Source organism: Sitodiplosis mosellana, unplaced genomic scaffold (genome assembly GCF_009176505.1).
Source record: "Sitodiplosis mosellana isolate CC-2019 unplaced genomic scaffold, AAFC_SMos_1.0 Smas_scaffold_6166, whole genome shotgun sequence".
NCBI classification, from domain to species: domain Eukaryota; kingdom Metazoa; phylum Arthropoda; class Insecta; order Diptera; family Cecidomyiidae; genus Sitodiplosis; species Sitodiplosis mosellana.
In genome coordinates this window covers 4,886,392-4,905,196 of record NW_022601407.1, presented here as the reverse complement: position 1 = coordinate 4,905,196, position 18,805 = coordinate 4,886,392, and the positions used below count along the sequence as shown (strand labels likewise).

Below are 18,805 nucleotides of genomic sequence, written 5' to 3'. Positions count from 1 at the left end.
TTTGTGGGGCTTTTTTACTGAAAATTTTTCTCAGAGGCACTTCATTTAAAAACAGAATTACGTTTCATTATTCCGCTTGCCCATTCAATTATCCGTCCTACTAACCATCAGCTCTTGTAACGTGTAACCATCATCGTTTGTCGTGACATATTTTATTTTTTCTGTTCAATTCACTTTGCACGATGATGATAATAAAAAAGCTCTAATCATCCCTGTATCCATTTCGTATGTTCAATACTTTGTTTTTCAAAGCCAAAGACGATTCCATGGGAAAGTTGCTCCACTTTCTGGAATTGGTTTTACACGCGAGACATATCTGTCTTCTTATTGTCTCTCACTTCGCTCGGCTCGGACGCTAGTCGCTGCGTCACTTTTTCATTTTCCAAACATCATCCATCAACTATCTATCTATATTTCTATCATCGTTTTAAATTTCCTCTCTTCATTTATCTATTCATCACTTTTTACAAATTTCCATCAATACTTCGATTAATTTTTTTTTTTCACACATCCTTCAATCATCACCTAGTGTTCTTCGATCTATTTTCACATTAGCCAGTCATTCACTCTTTCACTTTTTTGTTCTATTTCTCTATTGTTCTTTCTGTATAATTTTTCAGTCGATTCTTTTCTCCCTCTCTCTCTCTCTCTCTCCATTTCCCCTGATCTTTTATTCTCTCGCTCTACTGGTTTTCCAATATCTCACTTTGTTGTTCTTTTTATTTACCTTTCATTGTATTATTATTCGACACTTTTCATTTTCCAGTCACTCATCATCATCACTTATTCATTTAACGTTTTAATTTTTCTCTTAATTATATATCTATTTTATTTTTTTTCACTCGAATTCAGAGCCATTTTCTGTTCCACCGCATAATTCTTTCTTGCATTGAAGAAAGCAATACATTTTCTTTATTTCAAAATGAGTACATTGTTGTGACGTGATAACAACAATAAACATTTAGAAACCATTAATACTTTTCTGTGTCCGGTCGTTTTTAAATCAGTGTTTCAAGCTAAAACAATTCTCCTCCAAGCTAGTCTATCTGAAGCCAATCTACAGCAAATTTTCTGCCGTCACAGAAAAAGTTGTTTGAAAGCGCAGTAGAATAGTTTAGTTTTTCAAGGTGTAAACTATGGAATGTGCTTCTATAGAGATCGAACGAAACCGGTTGAAATGACCTCATCAGATTTGAAAATGTGAAAACTTTGTGCGGGATGAAAATGAATGTAAAATAGCTTAACTGGAATAAACTTTATTTGTCGCTCGATTTTTCATTATGTCGTTGTTGTTGTTGCCCGTTGTAAAAATTGAAAATGAGCCGAGATATAGAGCAGTGTGGGTGTGTGTATGACAGACAGAGAGAGAGAGAGAGAGAGAGAGATGTACAAAGTAGATATAAGATTTGAAACCGCTGGTAAATTCCAAGTGAATGCAAATGTTCAAAACATGACACGCGATACAGAAAGGATTTTCGTGTCTCTGTGTTCTTCAGCGATACGCTCCACCAACAACTATTTGTTTAATCTTTTGTACGTAAAATTATTTTGGAAAACTTTTCTAAATTGTATTTTGAATGAGAGATATTCATTTCGCATTTGGTAAAGTTTCCTTTTTGTTCATGATATTGTGACGCAGATACTGGTGCAATTGTAACAATGGGCTGATTGGCCGTACACACACACGTAGCATGGGAGAGCGGGAGACACTGATAAAGTTTTCGTGTTGTTCAAAATTTATCACATAATATTCGTTAATACCGGGTTATTTGCCAAAGCCGTGAGTTACTCTCATGTATCGTGTCGTGTGACCCCATTAAGTTTATTGAGTTCATCGATGGAAAAAAAACGGCGATGACAACGAGTGTGAATGTGTGAAAGAAAAATTGTCGCGATCAGTGTTTGCAAATGTGTAATATGCTCAAATGACGTTATTAATTATTCGCTTAAGGATGCGAAAAACATTTAAGCGGTTTTTTTACCGATGTTTTTCTCATCCGATTTTTTCGAAAAAGTTTTTTTTTGTTTCGTGGCGCAGTTTGTGTGATTGCATTTATCGCAAAGTGCAGCCAAGTGAAAAAGCCATTTAATCTACATAGAGTCATGCACTAGAAAATCGGATTAATTCACATTCACACATACGAATTTTTTTTTTTCGTGGTGGGTGAAAATTATTTAAAAAAATCGCACCGCATAAACACAATAAACACACGAAACGAATCCGCTAGTAAATCCAATCAATAAATACACAGGATGAAACAACACATGTATGCACGCGAAAGCACCATAAAAGCATCAAATTCGTCGTTTTACAACGACACACGCTTTTTTCGCTTACCATATTCAATTTTATTTTGTGAGTACCTCCACATCTCGATTCAGTTTTTATTAGTCATTTCAACCGTTGGAGTTTTTTTTTCTTAATCGATTTCCCTTCCAAAAGTTTTTCCCTCTCGTTTGCACTGCCATTTTACGTGCAGAAAAAAAAATAATGGGAGCAGTTGAATTTTGATTGTTTGCGAAATAGTCGAAGTAAGCGATAATAATTTTATGCGTGATAAAGGCAGCTCATGATCATCAAAAATTGGAATAATAAAAACAATTCCCATGACGGTGGAATGGAGTTTCGGTCTATTTACAATTGCAGTACCACTTACAAACAAATGAATCAGAACATATTCGAGAACGTATGTATATTGCATTGGATTTCACCGCATTTCATCATTAATTCATTTGCTTGACTTGTCAAGGTTAAAAACATAAGCGGCGAATGCGGTTAGTTCATTTGTGAATTGAAGTATGAAACATGCCAAACGATCATGATTCGCACAAAAAGTGCCATCGAATCAGGCGAATGAAGTGCCATTGAATGAAATTCAAGTAGTAAACATTCATCAAAACATTTCTCAGCCGAGGATGAGAAATGTCATGTAATTGGAAAATCTAATTGACGGTGTGTTTTTTGTAGAAAATTCAATTTTCCACTTTCAAATCTCAAGACTGATGCAATTAGCAGTGTTTGGTTGAGATAAATGAAATTTAACTAGGTAATTTCGAGATAATATCTTTTTTATTCAATTTTATCTAGATAATGTCGAGATAATCATCTATCTTTTGTTGAAATAGATAAGATTATCTTATCTTTATCTGATCTTCTAGTCAGATAAAAGCCTATTGAAGGCTATGACATTAGTTTTTTTTTATAACAGAATTTTGCACTGAACATTTGTATTAAATTGAATAAATCGACAATTGGCTGTCAATTCACGTTTCGCTCCGGAGAGTTTGAAACGATTCTAGGCAGAATAAAGTGAATCAAATAGATTTTAAGGTCATAAGTTTCAAAACAACAAATTTATAATTTCATAACTTCTCGGGTTTGTATACAAAATTTTTGTATTACAAAATTCAGTTTTTTTTCACCAAAAATTCAATTGTCATGGTGGTTTCGAATACACACATCAAATTCATTGAAGACGGTCTATGAAACTCGAAGCATAAAGCCGAAATTGAAAATTTTCAATAATTTGAATTATTGGAGACATAAATATTAAAAGAAAAGGAAATAATCTGTTTGTTTTGATGAATGATGAGTCGAACAAACGATTGAGAATAAAATATCAATCAAAAATTGAACGAAAATGTAAAAAAAATGTCAGAATGTTCCGTAAAATTCAAATGTTTTTCATTCAAAACCCACCCGTTCTACTTATTAAGCCTTCGTCTATCTTAAAATTTATCTAAAATATGTCAATAGATAATTGGAAAAATATGAAGAAAAGATAAAGATAAGATAAATCCGCAAAATGAATTTTTCATCTAGATAAGATAAAAGATAAAAGATAATATCTTATCTATTTTATCTGGTTATCTCATCTTAAGATATTATCTCAACTAAACACTGGCAATTAGTCAAAGGAAATGGTAGACGATAAGAGCGAAGGAATTTCCAAGCTCATTGGTTGAAAGCTTGTAGCTCAGATGGGGAAAAGAAGGAGAAAAAAAAGAGAACAAGAGAGAATGGTAGACAGACACATGAAACTCACTTAATCTAAATCCGAAACTCATCAGACAGATTCACAATTATGCCATAAAAATTATTAATATCGATCAATAAATTGTATGATAATTAGAAACGACATTCACGCGAATAAAAAAGCGCAAAACGAGCATAACAGCGAATTTACGAAACGAGATAATGGTGGCCAATGGCCAACAGCACCAAAATCACATCACATTACATTTTCTGTGTTTGATGACCAGCGAAATGCAATACAATAATTAATGGATATGCTGGACGGTGGCGTGTTGTGAACAAGTGCTAATAAATCGGTGCACATTAGCCTCATCTACTAAAAATAGCTCGCAATGGCACATACAATTAATGCCATCAAAAATACCGATGAAGAATAGAAGGAAGAAGATGAAGAAATACGGAATGAATAACAGTAACGCCTCATCTCTATCCATATTCATGACGTTCCATTCCTCAAATTCTCTCCTCACATATACACATAAATAACACACAGTTACGACAGTTGATTTTGGAATTTTTTTCAAGCGTGTATCCCAACTAAAGCGCGCTTAAATTTACATATTTACTAAAAATTCCACCGAATAACTAATGCAAATTTGGAATCTATTCGTGGTAACATTAATGCTCCTTCACTCTTTTTCACTCGGTCTCTCTCATAGCTTGTCGAAAGTGGTACGGTGCTTCAGAGCGAAAGATAAAAAACTCGGGGGGGGGGGGGGTTGTAATGCATCTATTTATGAAAGGAGCTTTACATTTTCAATGTAGCACATTTTGGTGAAGCATTGCCTGAACTTTGATGGCCTTCATTTGATTTCCCGTTTAGCTCTTATTCTGTTTTTCACATGCGCTTGAAAGTATACGTTCAAAGCATTCACGCGAAACGTTTATGCAGGTGCACGGAAAATGTTGGAGAGGAATGGTATAAGAGGAGGAGAGAGAGAGAGCAAGCTGTAGAGTTTTCGAAAATTTGAGCAAGCAAAAATTATGGAACTGGTTAAAATATTAAATTAATTTGCGGATACATTAATTTATAAATTAAAAAGCATTCGCCCGCATATAAATTGAACGAAACTCTTTTCATATTTATGGATGTGTAATTTTGTTATTTCCACCAATTAATACGTATTGTATTACGAAAACCATACACTTTTATCAATTCATCCGCTCCGTCGATCGATCGACCGACCGACCGACCGACTGACTGACGTATCAATTTCGTGCAATATGTTCACTTGTTCTATCCTCATCACTCTAGCCTTCCCACAATCTGTTGAACTCTGTCTCTTTGCATTTTGGCCCGCTGTCTCTCTCTCTATCTCTTCCTCTCTCTCCATCATTGTGCGTGTGTGTATGAAAACTGGGCAACCAGTATTGAATATCATTCGGAAGTCTCTGGGCTCGATTCGAATGGAATTGAGATACAAAAAACGCATCACGAAATATTGCATTTAATTCGTCATTAATCAGGATGAGCTATCATGCAAATTTATTCTGCATATATTGCACATAAACGTGCACTGTCCGTCCTTGCACACACACACACACACACAGCGACTATTTGGCTATCTGTAATTAATCACAAACAGAACGGAATTTAATTTTCATTTGTTATCAGTGCAGCATTGAGGTAATAATTTTTTTGTTTATTTGTTTGGTTGGTTTCGTTTTCAGGCTGGATGCATACGCTTGCAGAACGATTGAAAATACCCGTTAGCAATATAACGCACAGCGAAGCATATGTCACAGCATTGTACTACACATTTACTAGTTTAACGTCGGTGGGTTTTGGTAATGTTTCGGCCAATACCAAAACCGAAAAAGTTTTCACCATCGTGATGATGCTGATCGGAGGTAAATATAGTTCCAGTTGTTGACACTCTGTGCAAACAAATTTATCGAATGATAACGCGCAAAATATACGGATCATAATAATGTGTCTTTTTTCGTAATTGCTAATCTTTTTTTCACATTTTGACAGCTCTAATGCATGCCGTGGTATTCGGTAATGTGACGGCCATTATACAACGCATGTATGCGCGACGGTCTCAATACCATAGCAAATGGCGTGACTTGAAGGATTTCGTTGTGCTGCATCAAATGCCCAACGAGCTCAAGCAACGCATGCAAGACTACTTTCAAACAATGTGGTCACTGAATCACGGCATCGATGTTTATGAGGTAAGCGTTATTGACTCGATTTCTAAGAGATTTTTAAAGTATATACTTTTTTTGACTGTTTTGAAATAAATCACGTTCTTTAGACACAATTTTGATCACTTTGAAAAGAATTTCCAATTTAAATTTTCATTTGTCGAGGTATTTTTCAACGAAATTTTTCGTTACATATTGTGAACGGATTCGATTTTCATTTTCATTTTAACTATCTTCATTCAAATCATTTCCGTTTTCCCATCAAACTTCTGTGTTGTTTGTAGTCTTTTTGTTTCAGTTTCTGTTTCTGTTTCTGTTTGCCTTTTTCTTTTTGCCTAGTTGGCATAAGTTTAATTGGATGGCACAAGCTAAAGCACATACTAATTTGAGTGAATAGAGTGGGCACCGAGTATCTCAATAGAAAAATATGTGTTTTGCCGTAAAAGTAGTTTCACAAAATTTGTCAAAGAAATATGAATGTCTTGAGAGTGATAAAACTAAATCTTAATTTAAGTAAGCCAAAAAAGGGTGAAATTTCTCAAGAGAATGGCTCTGAGTTCTGTTTTTTTTTTTCTCACTTAGAATGAGTTATTTCTTGGTATATTTATTTGTGTATTCTATTGGGTAAATGAAATTTCGATGCGGCAAAAGTTTTGGCATGTCATCTGCACATTCATTTCGTTTGCTACGACTTTAACTGATTTATCTACGTAGGAAACTAAACTGAATGGTTTCGCACAAAATCCGTTGCTTCTCAAATACCAACGAAAAAGAAAAGAACGTTTTCGTAACTTGAAATTTTTTTATCGTACATTCGGTCGCAATCACGGTATTTGCAAATCTAGCTATGACATTACCGAATCGCAATGTATTTACATTTGCATAATGTAGGTTGAACGAAATCGGGTTCTCCTCTCTCCCTCTCACTTATTCCATTGTCCCATAGTGGCACGTCTTTTCTATTTTATCGAAGCAACTAAATCCGATACATGCTAGAAAAGCCATCAATTTTTCTCTCAGTCTGCTTTACGAAATGGTTCCCATTGTTACATCCAATATGCAACGTGTTGCAGAATACATATAGTCTATATACATATGAACGCCTGAGAATAAAAGACTGACGCTAGCAGGTTTTTCGCAAAAGCGGGATAAAAATCAGTTGCACGCAAAAGAGACATTTCAAAAGGTTGCACGCAAGAGAGAAGTATATTGTTGTTGTAATCACGGCTTTAAAATTCAAAATGCGACAAAATAAAATGTTCCGTTTGCGTGTAACCTTTTGAAATGTCTCTTTTGCGTGCAACTGATTGTTATCCCGCTTTTGCGAAAAACCTGCTAGCGTCAGGCTTTTATTCTCACGCGTTCATATATATATATATATATATATATATATAATCTTTTCGAACAAATGTTGTCAAGCTGATATGTGCTTTGCAACATTTTCAGGGCAAGGAAAAGCCCTGCTCCGAAAAATATTCCAATTTTAATGGTTCAAGCGCAGGTTTCGTATGATCTCGTATCCAAAATCGTACATCAAATTCTGAAATGTATATGAAAGTTATGGTACTTTTGACACATGAATCCTTTGGCGGAGGTGTGGGAGAAACGAGTAAAACCTCAAATACATCGACAATTTCATGGTGCGAAATGTGTGTTTTGTGTGTTTGAAACATGAACGATTCATGTGTTTGCCAAAAAAAAACGAAAACTTTTTCGAAATATACTGGCGTCCATCATCTTTGGCATCGTCAATAATGTAGTCACTGCTGTTCTAATAACGAAATAAATCATGGCGTGTGAAAGCCAAAAGTGTTCATGTGGAATGCGATTTTGTTCATTCGCCGTATGCTCTTTTTTTTTCTTCTACCCGTTTGTTCGAAGATACATTTGCTCACACATATGCTAACAGACGCCATTCATATCTTGTTTTTTTGGTAAAGGTTTAAATTTGCTTCGTTCACTGTTTTTTCTCCGATGCTATTTGAAGCAACTTTTTTGAGGAGGCCAAAAGAGAAGAGCAGAAAAGAAAAGAGAAGAGAGAAAAATGATAAGAAGAAATAAGGGAAAAAAACAAGGGGAAAAGATAGAGAGAAGAATGTACGAGTATCGTAACAAGTAACTTGATCATAAATTCCGAGTACGGAAAGAGAATCCGTGGAGTATGGCGCGCCATCAGCACTTGTTTGCTCCTTGCTCATGCCATTTCTCACCGTCATTTTTCATGTGTGAAGAGAATAATGTCGCATATCATTGTTTCCTCTTATATCACACATATTCTCAATTGGGCATAAATTCTCTCTCTCCTTCTCTATCTTTCTCTCCCCCTCTTTCCTCTGTATTTTGCTTTTTTCTGTGTGTGCGGATAGGGAAAACTTTAATACGCGAAAAAAGATTCGATGCATGAGCAAAAGTACACGTTCGGATCGGGACGAAATAAATCAAAACGAATTCCATAATGAATCGTGGTGATATTTTTCAATGAATTCCCCGGAACTGGAATGTTTGAACCATTAAGTTTGCATATTTTTGTTTCCATTTTTTCTCTCTCCTTCGAGACAAAATTAAATCGCATAAATATTTTATATCGTATTTTTCGTCAATTTTTTTCTTGCTTATGTAAAACGTTTCTCTCCATTAGTCGCATCAATATTTTATATATGTAGAATCAAAATAATGTACGTTTCTTTTGAATTGAACCAATAAAAATCATCTTGAAACACTTAAAATGTTGGAAATTCTCTTGAACACATTCAAAGGTGATTTTTATTTCTATTTTTGAACCATCTACCTTGTGAGAAATTTAATGTCCTTGAGACGACGGAAGAAGAAAAAGCAGAAAATAACGAATGATGCTAGAAATTTAATATCTTAAAAATTGACGTTCAATTGAAAGAGATTCAATCATTTTTCTTATATTTTCAATGAATCGACATTTTTATTTTCCTCTCTAATGGAACGATTTTTTCCCCTTTCATTTATAGATCCTGAAAGAATTTCCGGAGGAGCTGCGTGGCGATATTTCAATGCACTTACATCGTGAAATTTTACAACTTCCAATATTTGAGTCTGCATCACAAGTAAGTGTTGACAGTGCAACATTACCATTTGCTCGGCAAAAAACTGCATTTATTTACCTGTAAAATCGGATTTTTCTTGATCAAAACGAGAAATGGACTAATCAATGATTAATTCAACACAGAATGAGGGAAATGAGTGATTTAAACCTATTTTTTTAAATGAGCATGGTGCAAGTGACATGGTGTAAATCTCTGGATTTTCAGCAAAAGTAGGATAATTCAGGTCAAGAAGAGATGAATAAGAAGTAACCCAGTAAAATTTGGGGAAAAAAAACAATTTAACTGACTACGAAGCACTTAATTCAAGTCTAGCGAATTTTTGTTTTTTGCTGTCCAAAGTTGGCGATGAAATGTGATGCATTATTCAGATTATATGTATATACTTCAAAGTTGTTGCAGAATAAACAATCTTTCTATGAAATTGATGAGATGCATTCTCTCGTTCAATAATATGCCATTCGTAATATCCGGTTTCCATTTCGAATGAAATATTCAGAGTAAGATTGTGCAAAATTGTGCCTCGTCGTTGCACACGTTGAATGCATTTGGAATAACTATTAATAAAATATGACCCATGCACTTAAATTCAATTGCGATTTGTTTGCGTTCACATCGAGAGAGAGAGAGAGAGAGAGAGAGAGAGAGAGAGAGAGAGAGAGAAAGAAATGTTTTGGCGCTCGACTGTGAAGTTTAGATGAAATGTCAATAATGAGCTTGAATCCAATTTTCAGCACTTTTGAGTGCGCACACCGAATGATGAATTGCATCGTCTGCTCGAATGGTTATGATACATACAATGCCAATGCTATAATTTTGCAATGCGACGATAACCGAAACCGCAGACTAACATCGTCTGACGGAAGAAGTATGCTAGCAATTCATCACTCAAGTGTGTGTGCGTAGAGAAATTTGATAATTTTACAACGGAATGGTTCATATCCACTTTGTGTGTGGTCATTCAATTTGTTGACTCAACAATAAGTATATGTCATAAAGCCACTAGCCATAAGCACTGAAACTGAACCACACACACGCACACACACACTCTCTCTCTCTCTCTTAATTCAATATTCCATCTGAGCCATTCGGTTCATGCACGCACGCACACATAGTCGGAATAAGAGACTATCACTCTATCTATCTCTCTCTGAGCAAGAAAGAGCGACGCTTCGTTTATTATATGTCTAATATGTGGGTTCTTTGTTTCGTTCGCAGGGCTGCTTGAAACTACTTTCGCTTCACATAAAGGCGAACTTTTGTGCACCTGGAGAGTACTTGATTCATCGAGGGGATGCCTTAAACTACATCTACTATATTTTCAACGGATCAATGGAAGTGATGCAAAACAATATGGTCGTCGCCATTTTGGGTAAGTTTTCGATTTGGTCGTGTTGTTGGGAGTTGAAACTATGCCACGTCTGCTGCTACTTCTGCTGCTGCTGCTGATGCTTCTATTGATTTTCGCGGAATTATCAATTTTGCCGCAGCCTTTTGTGCAGGAGAAAAAGAATGAATTTCAATCGGATTACCGAATCAAAGGAAGAAGGAAGTGTGGATTGACATACGTCAATGGGTTGAAATGTAGCGTGAAAATTTGAATCGAATAGAGAGAAAAAAAATATTAATACCCAATTTCTTTAGCGTTCATTGAGTTTCTATTAGAAATTCAAGGAAAAAGCGACTTTTCTTTTTCGTCACGTCATTTTCTCTTCGAAACGTGTATCTGATGTGATAATCGCTGTATGGAAAAGTGCAAGTGATTTCTTTTGTTCAGCTTCATTTTTTTTTATTCAAACGGTTATGCTGGGTTCGTTATCTTTGTAACAGACACAGCACCATTCAGCACCAGGTGAACCAATTTTTCCAATTTGCTCAACGCATTCTGTACACGAGAGCAAACTTTTTGATCGATACTTGTGAATTAGTGTGTGTATGTTCATGGTAATAGTAAGCTTACGAAAAATTAAATACATTGGATTACCAATATCTTGAGTTTCAAAAGTTTGAGGCATAAAATTCATTCGATTGATTCAGTATGAAGTGGCTTCTTGAATTGATATTGGTATTCTCTTCGATAGACATGTTATCTATTCATGCTTATCGTTTGCATGGAGCGAGAGAGAGAGAAGAGTAGCGAATCATTTTTTATCGTCAGAAAATGAAGTTAATGTCCAAAACAGCACCAAATGGATTTTATCGTATGGATAAAACGTGTGGCCACTGGTCGATTTGCTTCTCTACCACCAACAGACTCCTTGCACAACATCAACTTGAGAAATGGTTTGAATCAATGCCTTATCTACAAGGCAAACAAACGAAATTCAGATGCGATCACACCAGGAAACATTTCTAATGAATTTAATTTTAAATGTGTTAAATCAAGCTTCACTGCTTCACTGATTTTCCCAGAAATGTGAATCGCTGCCGAACTTTTCAAAGAGTGAACAATTTTTGATTTGCGATTCAAAATAAAATTTGGATTTTTTTTCTAAATTAAAATCTCCACCATTTTGAATGAACTTGAAATGGAATCGAGTATTCGATTAATCAAAAAGTTGTTACTTACCAAAACATTTCCTTCGGTGCTGCTGGAAGTAGGGTAGGGAAGTAGGGAGTGCAACGAGGTATTAGCATTAAATTATTAAAGAATTGAATCAATTAAATTAATTATGTTTTTCCTTCGTCGGATCATATCTATTCCATATTCAATGGCGCTATGATTATCTCTGATTAAAAATATTCCATATTAATGCCATATAGGATGGTTGTTCCATCGACGAGTAAACTTTTCTGCCTTCGCGTTTCGTGAGCAAAAGAGGGTGAGAGTGAACGAAACAGTAGCGGAAAAAAACCCAGAATGGATGTGTGTTTTCGAAGTTGTCGTTCGAAAATAGATGTTGACAGTTCGCTTAAGGTTCTCGTAACATACAAATTGTTGATATGTATGATATGGAATGTTCGTTGTGTATGTGTGTGTGTTTGTATGTGTTTGTGTGTGTGTGTATAACGTTGAACACACACAGCGGGAGAGAGTGTGAAGTGTAATTAATATGAAATGCTTTTTGACTCAAAAAGAAAAACTGCTACCAACCAACTTGATCGAGCCATGGGTAAAATTGCAAACTTTTAATCTGTTGAGAAAATGAATGGTGCAACACAGGTGTATAATTATACGTATTAAAACTCGCTACCAGCTACCACTATGGTGAAGTTCATTTCTGTACATTAGGGTGTTTTTGGTATTAAATAAACAGAAAATGGTAGTTTTGGTTTGATAGAGCAGAGAATTTGGAATCGATTTCATATATTTTTGTCCGGAATCAGTCCAAGATGCCACTACCCACAAGCAAAACAAATGTTCGTCGAATTTTGAGGTTATATCACTATTCGCTAAAACTAATCTGATTTTTTCCATTTTTTTCGATTCAATCTCACTGCCAGAGATGAATTCTCAATGCAAACATTTATTTTCACGTAATTTTCATTGGAATAAGTGGCCAAATAGTCGAAAATTCACACGAATTGTATTGCCTCTTTGACCGGTTCTTCAATCATAGAAAAAACACCGACAAACTCATTTTTTCACAGAAATTCATTCAATGGATTTGAACTAGACGATAAATTATCTAAATCCACTAAAATATCCATTCGAAAAAAAAAACAGGAAGGCCAAATTGCAGCAAAAGCAAAACGTAAACAAAAACGAGCTGTCATTATGAAATTCGGGCTTAGTTTGATGTTTGACAAGACCAAAATACATCTGCGCGAATCACTGTGTGCGAATTGACTGTGATCCATTCGCACAAGTGCATTGGTAGCCCTTTAAAATTTCAAAGAAGCCCAGATTTCATGATGACAGCTCGTTTTTGTTTACGTTTTGGTTTTGCTGCAATTTGGCCTTCCTGGTTTTTTTTCGAATGGATATTTTAGTGGATTTAGATTATTTATCGTCTATTTCAAATCCATTGAATGAATTTCTGTGAAAAAATGAGTTTGTCGGTGTTTCGACTATTTGGCCACTTATTCCAATGAAAATTACGTGAAAATAAATGTTTGCATTGAGAATTCATCTCTGGCAGTGAGATTGAATCGAAAAAAGTGGAAAATATCAGATTAGTTTTAGACAATAGTGATATAACCTCAAAATTCGACGAACATTTGTTTTGCTTGTGGGTAGTGGCATCTTGGACTGATTCCGAACAAAAATATATGAAATCGATTCCAAATTCTCTGCTCTATCAAACTAAAACTACCATTTTCTGTTTATTTAATACCAAAAACACCCTACTGTACATTTAAGAGGCCACAATGGCAGCAGCAACAACAACAACATCAATAGCAGAAGCAACAGCAGCAGCCAGAGAGCTTATAACTATCCATTCAGCGCATTTGATTGTGTCGCATAATTGGTTATTGTTCGTTAAAACTAAATCGCATTTTTATAACTTGAACTCAAAAATTCACGAGGGTATTTGAAACTTGTGTAGGTAAAGGCGATTTGGTGGGTTGTGATATATCACAGCATTTGGTGACCTGTTCGAATGGACAAGGTGGTGAGGGACGGCATGGAGCAGGTGGTTCACAGGATCATGTAATTGTGAAGAGCAGCAGTGATGTTAAGGTAATGTATTTTGTGTGGGTCTTCGTGGAAAAATCATTGGCCCACAAGAATTTGTTGTGGACACAGCAAGGATTCCGCTCACGGAGCGCCATCAATATAAATGGAACGATGTGCTTACTCACACACAGCATGTTTATTCTCTGTGGGCTGTTTGAATTAATTGTTCGGAAACGAGAGCAGTCTAGAGCCGACTCAATAGTCTCATAAAAAGTCATTTAACAATTTCAGCATTCAATGTGCATTTTGTTCTGAGTAGGTAGAGCATTTCGAAAATTCTCGTTATCGTTTCGCATTTCTTTGTCTTCAATTTTTTCTGTTTTTTAATAACTAAAAATTCTCACATAAACGAACGATAAATGGCTGCACAATTAGCTACATTATTGTGTATTCAGAGTGTTGATGTGAATTCCAAAGACTTATATCGTATTGTTTGTATTGTGTTTTCAATAAGAGAGCCAAGCATTTTCATTGGAAACACACGGAATCGATCCGGTGAACAAGCACAATGCAATAAACAGAGAGACACACACACCGAAGAGAAGCATAGCAGAACGAGACGACGGTAAATTTCAACAGGGAATGAAAACCACTTAATAGCACAACGAATTTCATAGCAAAATCAACAGTCGTCCGATGAATACTGATAACATTGCGATGAGGCGTCATTAATTTAAGAGTGTGAAGTATCGAGGACAAGTTCGTCGTTTGTTCGTAGCAAACGTATTCGAGATTTTATCATCACATTTTCGATTCGATTGGTTGATATTTGGCCTTATAGGCTCTCTCTCTCTCTCTCTCTCTCTCTCTCTCTCTCTGTATGTGTGTCATTCTCCCTCTTTCTCATTTGTTCGTTCTCGAAGGAGCTTCCTCGGTGGTGGTGTTGGTTGTTGGTGTTGGAATGGTTTTTATACGGCTCTTTTTTATCAGCTACCAAAGCGCTCATGTTCTCCACCGAACTGCACATCACAGAAATTAATGACGTTACAACACATTAAATAGACATAACATAACGGTGCTCCGTGAGGCGATTTTGCAATGCACAACTTTATTTATGTGCTCCACTCCATCTCTTTCACTTGTTCTTTTTTTTTTTTTCTTCCCCCCTCGTCGTCTTTATTTTTTCCCTTTTCAATTTGTTTTATTTCCCGGTTCTCTGCTCAATGTGTGTATGTTTCGCAGGCACTTACATATTGCGATCTAAAATGTATACACTTAGGCGGTTTGGTCGAAGTTCTGAGGCTGTACCCCGAGTATCAACAAGAATTTGCCAACGATATCAAACATGATTTAACATTCAATATGCGTGAGGGCTATGAAAACGAAGTGAGTAAACTTTTTCTCTCTTTCTCTTTTTGTTTTTTTCTCTCTCTTGTTTCTTCGGCTTCGGTTTTGGTTGTGACATGTCTCGTGTCGTGTCGTGTCGTGCCATGTCTCGCACAGCCAAATCCGATTTTCTCAATTGCCGAAGCGCATTTTAGACGCTGTGGATTCGATTTCTTCCTCTTTCGTTATATATAAATTACTGAAGTTAATTTTGATGTGTCAATCAAAAGCATACACGCACATAACAGCCACAACTAATATGGCTTCTCCCATCCAATTTGCAGGCGGAATCCGATATCGGACCATCGATGGTGTTGCCGTCAATCAGCGAAGATGATGAAAATCAATCAGATGCTGAATCAAAGCATACACCTTCACCCAGCAAAAGTTTAATTAGGTCACCATTGCACGGCTCACCAAGTCCAAGGCATGGAAAAATTTTGCAAAGGTACCAATCACCACACCACATCATTTATTCCTTCGGTTTCTTCTGTTTCTTCTTTGACTCTCTTTTCTCTTAACATCCAGTCAGTCAGACAGACTCTCTGTCTTTCTCTCTCTCTCTTTCTCTCTCTCTCTTTCTCTCTCTCTCTCTCTCTCTCTCTCTCTCTCTCTCTGTGTGTGTGTGTGTGTGTCTTTTTGCATTTTCCTCGAAGTGAACGCTTTTTCCTAATTAAATAAATGATAAAGAAAGTTTTTTTTTCATGGTAAACGAAACAAGACACACAGCGAGAAGAGTTGCAACGTGCTGTAAACACGTCTTGTTATTTAGATAGATACAAACGAAGAAGAAAAACATCAACAACAAACATTTTCTGAAAAGAGAGAAGAGAAGAAAAAACGCAATCAATCTAATTTACTTTTGTGTGTTTGTTTATTTGTCTTGTGCTCGCTCGCCCGCACTGTACGCATAAAAAAGGGGTAAATCTTTGGCAACACTACGTGAACGTGTCGAACGTCAACGTTCTGTGACGTCATCAGCCAATCATGGCACCGAATCAAATTCATTGGAAGGTCTGAATCTCGAACGTGGCGATACCGGCTATAAAGCGCGAGCTGTTGAACAACTTGATAATCAAGTTAGTTCGTTGCACCAGGACGTGGCTGCACTCAGCGTTGAGGTAAGGAGGAATTTACTGTTGCTTTCTTCTATATTCAATAAGCATTCGTTTAGAGTTTATTCATAGAGTTATGATGGAATAGCTCTATCATCTAAATATAATATTTTGTTCGCTATTGGAAGTCAAATGGCATTGCCGCGAGAAATTACATGAAAAATGGGAGGGAGAAGCAAGAAAAAAATAGGCAGAACATTTAACAAACAATTTCTCTCTCTCTCTCGCTCTCATTCATTTTCTATCAATAGGTTCGTAATGCTATCCATGCATTACAAGAAATTACAACGTATTCGACGCTTGCATCTCAGGTGGATTTGGGCGTTGGTCGATTCCCAACGGGCCGTTCAATACCGAATTTACCGAATGAGACACGTGTCACTGCCAAGAGTACGGATTCATATGCATTGGCACGCAGCACATCACAGCCGGCTGAAACATGGAGCCGAGATTTGATTATCGACTCATCACTGGCTGAAAGCCATTACAATGATAATTCAGATACAGTGAAATCGATAAAGATCGGTGTATCAATTGCAACACAAACGGATACGAAAACGGATTTGCCCGCTATTGAAAAGTTTATCATACAAAATCCACGTTTGGTGCTGAATATTTTGGGTATCATTGAGCCAACATATCACATTGAATGTGAATTACAACCGCAAACATTAATTTCGATACCCGAAGCCGATGGAAGTTCACCAGAAGCAATCAGTCCGCCGGATAATCAAAAGCGTTTTGCATTCGGTATGAGTAATCCAATATCACAGTCGTCAACTGCTTGGAGTTCACCACACAATAGCAATAATAAAAATATTGACCATTGCCGATCGACCGATGCACTTTTGCCCACTTCATCCGACGATTGTCTACTGCATTCCAATGAGAATCTAACAGCAGCAGCAGCAACAACAATAACAACGACGACGACCGTACATGCAACGGCAATTAGTGAAAATGAAAGTGCTAGTTATAGCATTGTCAGGGAAGGTAGTATAAAATCAAAACAGCATCGAAACCCTGCACCGCCCGACTGTTCGCGGTCAAACAGTGCAACAAGTATATCGTCAAACAGTAGCTTGAACACACCACCGAAATGTATGAGCGAACGAATACAGCCGATGCCATCCATCAGTGGTCACAAGCGCAGAAGTTCACGCAAAGAAAAGCATAACGGTAGCAGCAGCTGCAGCAGTAGCAGTAGCAGTAGTGGTGGCACCAGCAGCAGCAATAGTCGAAACTCATTGGGTGCATACGGTGAAAAAATGTTGCCTTCGGTAAATTTTATGAAAAACGATGACGATACGGCCAATTATGATGAGCTCAATGAGAAATGTGCGTTGCTGTGCAATGATGTGCGCAAAAATAGCATCAACCGTGCATCAATTACCGATTTGCAAAAGCGAAACCATTTAATGCCACGGCCACCGTTCAACCATCGATTCTCGGCCGGTGATGCCGACAAACTGGAACGTGGCATTAAAAATATACCATCAACTAGATCATTAAAAGATAGCTGAATTGATAATTAATAAAAGCCGTTCGCTTCTTCTTCTTCTTTTTTTTCTCTATTCTCTATCTCAATCACTCTCGCTGCATGGTGAACTAATATAAGTGTAGAAAGCCGGAAAGACTAGACGTAAGTAAATTATGACACATATTTGATCGAAAACTTCATTAAAATTCTCAATGGATTGAGATGGAAAAACAAGAAGAGAACAACAAAGAAAACAAATTGGTGATAGGAATTAAGTTTGTATAGCGTTGAATGGGACAGAGTTCAAAATAACGATTATGTGATGCAAAACCATTGACTATTTAACAAATAGACAAAGATTAAATTTATTGGTAGAACATTTTTCTTTTTTTTTGGTTTGATTTTTGGTAATCATTAATATGGTAGAATTCATGTTTAAACGGAAAATAACAATAACTTTATTGACAATTGTGAACAGCTGTACAGAAGCAATGTATAAAATTTTATTGAATGTTAAAAAAAAACCCATTGGAGCTTTAAGACTTGATGGAAAAAAAAGACATTTTTACAGGTTATATCCACAATGAAACCTGAACGTTCTCGAAATTTTGATAATTTGGCAGAACGAAAGTTTCGAATCTCTTGAATAAAAGCAAATCATTATTTAATCGTAGAACAAAGCTAAAAACATGAGTCTGCTATTGTGGTAAACTAACTATAAGGGAACGGAACGGCATATCACCAGGACGCCCAAGGAAGACTTAATTGTAACTTAAGCTGATTTTGAGAACTCTTTCGGTAATTGGGAACGAAAAATACGCAGCTAAAATTAGTTAATGCATCGCTTTATGTTGTACCTGCAGGTGAAGTCGAGTCAGAAGTGACTTCCAATGCAGGAAAAAATTTCGAAATTCCGAGTATTCAAAGGTTTTAATAATGTGTTGGTCGTAATGGAGGTGCTACATCACTTTTAACTAACATTTATGATAGATTCAAGGTTAG

The 18,805-nt window shown here is 36.3% G+C and overlaps 1 protein-coding gene across 2 annotated transcripts in view; it reads left to right on the top strand.

The window, feature by feature from the left end:
• LOC129575369 (potassium voltage-gated channel subfamily H member 8) overlaps window positions 1-18,455 on the top strand; it is an 88,247-nt gene extending 69,792 nt beyond the window's left edge. For both annotated transcript variants that reach the window (XM_055458872.1, XM_055458873.1), the window contains exons 11-19: window positions 5,708-5,887; window positions 6,015-6,214; window positions 9,169-9,264; window positions 10,480-10,633; window positions 13,752-13,885; window positions 15,065-15,208; window positions 15,493-15,656; window positions 16,128-16,329; window positions 16,575-18,455. In XM_055458872.1, coding sequence (XP_055314847.1) covers window positions 5,708-5,887; window positions 6,015-6,214; window positions 9,169-9,264; window positions 10,480-10,633; window positions 13,752-13,885; window positions 15,065-15,208; window positions 15,493-15,656; window positions 16,128-16,329; window positions 16,575-17,846 — 2,546 coding nt within the window. In that variant the 3' untranslated portion in view covers window positions 17,847-18,455. The remainder of the gene's footprint in view (window positions 1-5,707; window positions 5,888-6,014; window positions 6,215-9,168; window positions 9,265-10,479; window positions 10,634-13,751; window positions 13,886-15,064; window positions 15,209-15,492; window positions 15,657-16,127; window positions 16,330-16,574) is intronic.
• Window positions 18,456-18,805: the final 350 nt, after the last annotated feature.